The 7,866-nt window shown below is 33.1% G+C and overlaps 2 protein-coding genes across 2 annotated transcripts; both read right to left on the reverse strand.

The window, feature by feature from the left end:
• Window positions 1-3,058: 3,058 nt before the first annotated feature.
• On the reverse strand, window positions 3,059-3,529 carry LOC119634465 (S-phase kinase-associated protein 1-like). Its single transcript, XM_038028679.1, has one exon. It carries the CDS (start codon window positions 3,527-3,529, stop codon window positions 3,059-3,061), a length of 471 nt encoding a protein of 156 aa, XP_037884607.1.
• A 2,461-nt stretch (window positions 3,530-5,990) lies between these two features.
• Window positions 5,991-6,389, reverse strand: LOC119634466 (S-phase kinase-associated protein 1-like). Its single transcript, XM_038028680.1, has one exon. It carries the CDS (start codon window positions 6,387-6,389, stop codon window positions 5,991-5,993), a length of 399 nt encoding a protein of 132 aa, XP_037884608.1.
• Between the last annotated feature and the right edge of the window lie 1,477 nt (window positions 6,390-7,866).

Here is a 7,866-nt window from a genome sequence, read left to right on the forward strand (position 1 = left end):
AATATGTTTTAAGGTCGGAAAATGAAATGATTATTTGCTGGGAACCACAAAGCCCGACGATAGAGTGACGTTAGGAGAAGCCTACTTTTACGAGAAATCGTTTTTCTTAAAAATGTTCATCGTCTATATATTGAAAGTTCGTTATCAGGTACTCACCTAAGCTTTCTTAAATTTATTGTCATGACGCAATCGTTCGTATGGCCATCAAATATAGTCAGTGAAAAACATAAATTTACTAAATTTACTTTTTCACATATGCGTGCGATATTAAGTTTGTTAAAAAACATTTTGAATATATTCACGTCATTAATATGCTAAGTGATATATACATAGCTGCCGGTATGCTTACAAGTGTGTTGAATTTGAACATAGAGTAACAGTTTGAAATACGGCCAAGTTAAAGACTTATGCTTGACTTGAAATGACTTTTGGCCCTTCAGCTCTTTCACTAGCATAAGCAAATGCTATCGATTTGAAGATTTCGGTCCACGAAAAATCAGCTTCCTATTTCGTTTGTTGCGATTTTGACAACGCGGTCCAGCGACTTACAAATCCCGCATCTTAGCCATAGCTGCTTTTGGAAGCATCAAAGGAAGCAAATGAAAATAAATCGCTATACGTAAATAATTCACAAATTTATTGATAATAAGCATATTGATCCCTTTATGCTTTTACTTTCGCGAATCTTTGCTAATATATATTCACCGTAAAATTTACGTAACAAGTAATGGCGAAATTTCGCAATATATTTTCTTAGCAGATGCCTTTAGAGATGCGTAACTTTCGTAACACAAATCACATCAAGCCATATTTTGGCTCGTTTGAAAGGTGATAGGAAGGAAATAATATAACATTTTATCTATCATTATTAAAAATTACTACATAGGTAGAAACATGGCGGAATTTGAATGAATCATTAATTAACCTAACACAACTCATCGACGTAACATGACCAACTCTGCACATGAATAATAAATGCCACATAGAGATAGTTGCGTTTACGGCCAAGTTATTACAATTCCGCAGCAACTATGGTTTATCCGTAAAAAAAATTATAAATTCACTATTAAAACCAGATGAAAGGATACAAAGGACAAGTCATGTCATGTAACTATGTTAACTATGTCGCTTTTTTTTTGCAAATTGAATGCAAAACGAAAATCGATTTCACGAAGCTAAGTAAGTTCTTATAGAAAGAGAAAGTTGAAAATTAAACAAAATATTACCTATCGCTAAAGTAGAAGACAGAAGACCGTCCGTGACCTTTAAAGAAATTTTCAAGTTGCCCAAAAACTTGAAAATTATCTGTCGAAGAATTGCCCAAAATTGCCGAGGGCTATTTGCAAGATATTTTCTTAGCAGGTTAAGCTGCTTAACAGTGTTTAGTAAAAAGTATGAAAATTATGCTGAATAAGTATAAAAAAAAATTCGCAAAAGCAACAGAAACTCTACAAGGATTGAGGGAGAAGTATTGATACGCTCGCAGTATAAGACAAGATTGGCTGTCTGGAGAGCTCAACGGTGCAAGCATGAGTTCAAAATAAAGTTTTCAAAAGCTTTGGGCTTTTCGCCCAAACAATATCAGAATGCATGTTGATGGGATAATGCTTTTATCAAGAGAATAACCATAAGAAAAATTTGTTTTGAATTTTGGTACAAGAAGGCCATGAAATTGTCCCTTACCTAAGAACAATTGTAAACAAGTTTCTGTGTAACTCAAGTTTGCCAGCCGTAAAGATCGTTCCTGACGGAAACCTGAGGAATGTACGTATGACGGAGGCTGCGGCCGTGGATTGTAACTAAGAAGAGGAATTCAATTTAGAATGTTTTTCTAACCTGGGTTGGCGTAGGGCAGTTTTAATATGATATTCAACTTGAGGTATCTTACCTATATTGTCCTTGGAAAAATTATGAAGCATGTATCTCTGTTTTCTAAGGATTAGGAAAACGAAGAAGCTTGAGTTTTTCGCTTTTTCTCGAGGCGACTAAGTACGATTTTACAAATCCTCTCCTTTTCAAAGATCTTCGTTTCACGTCACATGGCGAATGTGTTTGTTTTTTGTACTTTATAATAATGTAGATGTGAATTACTTCGGTGCATCAAAAGCCATCAACAAAGTACTATCTGTCTATCTACATGTGTCACAACATTTCTGACAAGCATTTGTATTTTACATACTTTAGTTGTTAGCTTTGCATGCAGACGCCATTTCTCATACGAACAAATACAAATACAAATGCATTCTAAGCTTATACATAAGCTTGTTTTTATTCCCCCACATATTTCAACTACTACTCTACTATGTATGTATAAAAGTATTTTTTCAAAAAATGTTTCTGAATAAATACACACATATTAACAGCTAACTGTTCATACACTATAATAAAAAAATTATAGTAAAACACTTGACTCCATATCAACACAACAACTTAAATTCAGTAGAATGACAAAGAAAGGAAACCCTTGTAAATTGGAAGTTCACGTCTTGTACTGCCGTACAATTATTTTCGAAAACTTAATCATATGATTGGATTTTTTAGAAAACATATGCAATAGTTTCTCCGCTTAATCATAAGTTAAAAATGGAAATTCACAGTGACGTGCTCTGATCTAAATCGGATCGGTCCACGTTATTGATCTCTCCCCATAGAGCGCCGTATTCTGAAAAGTCATTATATAGAAAAATATTGTCAAATTTTCCAAATTACCTGGCGACAATGGATAATCCGGCATTCTTAGTTTGTATGAACCGACTAGGGCAACCTTCTCTAAATATCTTGGACTGACAGCCAGTTCTTGCAAACTGACAATTACTTCAGCAATCAATCCATTTAACTGATATATTTAACTGACTAGTGAACAAATAAACATTTTTTTGCATTTTATATTTACTTTTAATTTATTTGAAAAACTAAGAGACATAGAAAGAGAGAGAGAGACCACTAAAGAGCAGTAAGTAGTAAGGTTGAAAAAATATGGTCGCCCGATGATTCCTTACTTTTCCATGATTAACAAAATCAAAGTTCGAAAAATGCTTCATTTGTACGGAAATAAAGTTCAGATCGCTTCCAAACATTCGTTTAATTGTCGTAAATCCTCTTCTTCGGCAGCTGTAAAATCGTTTTTAATTTTTAACATTTCACGCATTTCTTCTGGTGTCTTGTCTCTTAACATTTTGGCCACTGCTTCGCAAGCAGCATCTAACAAATCGTTCACATGCAGATAGTTTGCACCTAAAATCAGTTCGAATAGATCGACTTGGCATATGTTAAGAAAGTCAGCCTCCCATGCCAAAATATCAGTTCGCTTCTTTTCGTCAGTAGACACATCATCCTTGTGATAACAGGCCCATTCCAATATTTTTCGTAATATGGCCGAATTTACATTTGGCAAAGGCACAACAATATTATCACGGTCTTCCATTCCGCAGATTCCGAGCATGGTGTTGACAATACCCAAATGTTTTGCAACTTGTTTATCAACAATGAAAATTTCGTTATCGGACGACTCCAAATGAATGTTAGGCATTTTTCGCTGCTGATTAGTTATTAATTTATGTTCCTTTTGAAAGTCCTTTAGACTTTAAAAAACTCTTGCATGCGACTTTAAATAGTTTTATTTACTGCTGTTAAAATAAATTTCCTTTTTTTTTTTGGATGATCTGATGTTAAGCGAAGTGTCACTTCTTTCTCTCAACTTCTACGTTCAACTATTATGGTTCAACTAACACCATTTGTTTAAATTCTTTGCTTATAAGCATTTTGCAAGAAGCCATGCATACCACATTTAATTTTAAATTGTCCTACCTGTTGGATTTTCCGTGAAGTTTTGTTAATATCTTCCTCAATCGACAGGTGCATTGGGCTTTGATTTTAGGACCTCCAGGTAATGCATTGAATATTTCTCTTAATTTTGTTTTTATTAATTCTCAATATTTTGGGAAATTTCCATCTCATCAATACTTGGTAGTTTTTAGGCGAACTAATTTTATTAGTTATTTGACCTTTGTAATAAATTTTGGAATTTTGCTTAGCCATTTTTCTCTTCACTGCATTTACAGGTATACACTCGTGTTGTCCTTTCTCTTTTTGCATTATTATATAGATTTTTTCGCATTACTAGTAAGCGGGAACAATATCAGCGTTAATTATTACCAAATGTGTTGGTATATGAATAGAAGTGGGAACAGTTGGCTGATATTAAGCAAATTTTGGGCAAATTTATTGAATGCATTTTTACTATAACTTACTAAAAACTTACCTAATAACTTACGGAGGAAAACTACTGTAATGGGCTAAAAAGTGTTTGTGACCATATATTTTTCGGACGGAAAAAAAGATAATAGAATAATAATAATAATATTCGTGCAAATCATTGGGCATATCATCGTGCAAAAAGCAATAAAACGGACAAGTATTAAAAAAAAATGAGCTTCAAGGAATCTATATTTAATGTAACACGAGAGACTGGAAAAATATTAATGTATTTGTGATCGGGTGGGAGTACTTCAATGAAAAGATTACTTTGTTAATTCAAAAACGGCAATCATTCCGAAATTATATGTGCATGTCCTTGGGTATATCTAAAAAACTGGAATGAGCTTTTCCTTCTATCTCTTGTCAGAAGTTATATATATATGTATTTCTAGGGAGCCTATGTTTACACTTGTGGCTATTAGTAAAATTTAGACTCGCCACATTTTGCGTTTGCAGCTTAATTTTTCTTTGCCCTGACAGGTATGGTTCAGGAAAGGCTATGATTCCCTAAAGATTATTTGTTTTAAATTTTAACTCACCATCTTATGTGATCTGACTTGAAAGATTTCATTGGTTCGACGTAAAGGTGGCAATCACAACTAATCCGTTTGCCTTTATGATGACTCCAAATCAGTAGTCAGTATTCTACATCCTAATATGAATTGATCTAGGCCTATCTGTCCGACTATCCGCCTGAGTGTCCGTCCACGTTCATTTATGTTCCAACCACAGGTCGCAATTTTTTAGATATTTTGATGAAATCTGGTACAGTGGCGTGTTTTGACTCAAATCGGATCGACCTACTTTTTTGATCTTTCCCCATATCACGCCATATTCTGAAAAGTCATTATATGGAAAAAAATTGTCAAAATTTCTGGGCGAAAGTGGCCAAGTAGTAGTATTCCGGCATTCTAAATTTGTATGAACCGGCTGGGGAAATTATTGAACCCCCCTTGTCTTGTGACGAAAACTAATATCAATACGAAAAAAAATTCAGTGCTTCATGATGAAAATTATATCATAATACTGATTTAATACAAAAAAATTACCTGCAACAAATTTGCAACATCTGGGCCTATTTTTGGATTATAAGGATTTTTAGAAACATATCTCCTATGTAGAACAGAAGAAACGAAGTTTCAATATGTGGTGATGAAAATTGACCCATAATACGAAAATAAGGCAATGTGGTGTAGGATGTTTGAAGGCCGATTATAATGTTCTTACTCGTTTTTACACACAAATTTTTTTTTAGTACATTCTCACTCCTAATTTAGACACAACATTGGTTCAAGTGTAAAGGAGACCCTTTACTTCTGAATATTACGCATAATGTTGGACACGATTTCTAAAATTAAAAATAAACTAAACCAACTAAATCGAAATCGAGTGCTAATGATGCAAAAAGTGATAAAAATATTTAGCAAAGCATGTTATGATTGCATTCTTAGTCAAACTATTGATAAATCATTAATTATAAAAATTACTAAACGATTTTTATTTGCTTACTATTCAGATGTTCACGAAATTAGTTTCTATCCCTACTTCTCATCACTTTCATTAATCGCTAGTTTAAAAATTAAATACAAGTGATTTTCAATCGGTTCCAGTATAAAAAAAAAAAAATTCTTTCATATCAGTGGTATAATATTACAGGTGAACAAAAATAAATCTTCGCTAATTAATTATTTTGAATTAACAGCCGGCGCTTGCAAATTGACAATCATTTCCATTCAGTTTATAGGTTGGAGATTACCATTGATTCGAATTATTGATCTGCAAATAGCAACAATCAAATCCTTCACACACAGATACATTGCACCTAACATCAATTTGAATAGATCGACTTGGCATATGTTAAGAAAGTCAGCCTCCCATGCTAAAATATCAGTTGGCTTCTGTTCGTCATCATCATGACCACCGGTAGACTTATCCTCCTTGTGATAACAGACCCATTCCAATACTTTTCGTAACGTGACCGCATCAACATATGGCAAAGGCACAATAATATTATCACAGTCTTCCATTCTATAGACTTCCAGCAAGGTTTTAATAATACCAAAACGTGTTGCAAGTTGTACATCAACATCGAAAGTTTCGTGGTCGGACGACTCCAATTGAATGCTAGGCATTTTTTACTACTGATTAGTTATTAATTCTCTTTGTATTCTCTTTGAGAGTTCTTTAGACTTTAAAAAAGCTCTTGCGGGCGACTTTAAATAGTTTTTTTTATTACAATTAAGTTAAATTTCCCCTTTTTTTTTTTTTTTTGGAAGATCTGATGTTAAGCGACGCGTCACTTCTTTTTCTCAACTCCTGCGTTCAATTACTATGGTTCAACTAACATCATTTGGTCAAATTCTTTGCTTATAAACGTTTTGCAAGAAGCCATGCATACCACATTTAATTCTTAAGTGTCATACCTGTTGGATTTTCCGTGAATTTTGCTAATCTTTTCGTCAATCGACAGCTGCATTGGGCTTTGATTTAAGGTTTTACACTGAATATTTCTTTTAATTTGCAATATTTTGGGAAATTTCCAAAGTCATCGATACTTGGTAATTTTCAAGCGAAATATCATCAATTTATCAATTATTTGATTTTTGTAACAAATTTTGGAATTTTGCTTAGCCATTTTTCTCTTCACTGCATAAAACTTTTCAGGTTATTTTCATTATTATATACATATTTTTGCATTACTAGTAAGCGGGAACAATATCAGCGTTAATTATTACTAAATGTGTTTGTATATGAATAGAAGTGGGAACAGTTGGCTGATATTAAGCAAATTTTGGGCAAATTTATTGAATTCACTTTTACTATAATGAAAGGCTCACCCAATAATTTACGGAGGAAGACTATTGTAAAAAAAGTGTTTATGACTACATTTTTTGAATGGAAAGAAAGATAACAGAATAATAATAGTAATGTTCTTGCAAGTTATTAGGCATATAGCATTTTCAAGTATATAAGAAAAAAAAGTAATAATAGTAAGGAAAAGTATTAGAAAAGATGAACTTCAGGGAATCTAAGCTTAAATTGCTTATCTATATTTAAGGTAATACCAGGGAATGGAAAAATATTAATGTATTTGTGATCGGGTGGGAGTACTTCAATGAAAAGGTTACTTTGTTAATCAAAAAAAGACAATCATTCCGAAATTATTCGTGCAGGTCCTTGGGGATATCTAAAAAACTGGAATAAGCTTTTCCTTCTACCTGTTGTCAAAAGTTATATATTTCTAGGGAGCATATGTTTACACTTGCGGGTATTAATCACATTTTGCCTTTGCACTTTAATTTTGCATTGCCCTGCCAGATGCGGTTCAGGAAAGGCTATTATCCACTAAAGATTATTTGTTTTAAATTTTAACTCACCATCTTATGTGATCTGACTTGAAGAATTTCATTGGTTCGACGTAAAGGTGGCAATCACAACTAATTCGTTTCGCCTTTATGATGACTATATTGCTTCTAAGACACTTGGCATCAGTACTCTGCAAAGAAAAGACACGTCTCTTTATATATATATATATATATATTAAAAAACATACAAAAGAGTGAAAGGAAAGGTGCGAAAAAGTTTAGAAAAGCTGTGAAGGAGCCTAAA

The sequence above is a fragment of the Glossina fuscipes genome, unplaced genomic scaffold (genome assembly GCF_014805625.2).
Source record: "Glossina fuscipes isolate IAEA_lab_2018 unplaced genomic scaffold, Yale_Gfus_2 3, whole genome shotgun sequence".
NCBI classification, from domain to species: domain Eukaryota; kingdom Metazoa; phylum Arthropoda; class Insecta; order Diptera; family Glossinidae; genus Glossina; species Glossina fuscipes.

Excerpts from the sequence above, each read along its gene's own strand:
- LOC119634465 (XM_038028679.1), bottom strand. The coding sequence starts at position 3,529 with ATGCCTAACATTCATTTGGAGTCGTCCGATAACGAAATTTTCATTGTT.
- LOC119634466 (XM_038028680.1), bottom strand. The coding sequence starts at position 6,389 with ATGCCTAGCATTCAATTGGAGTCGTCCGACCACGAAACTTTCGATGTT.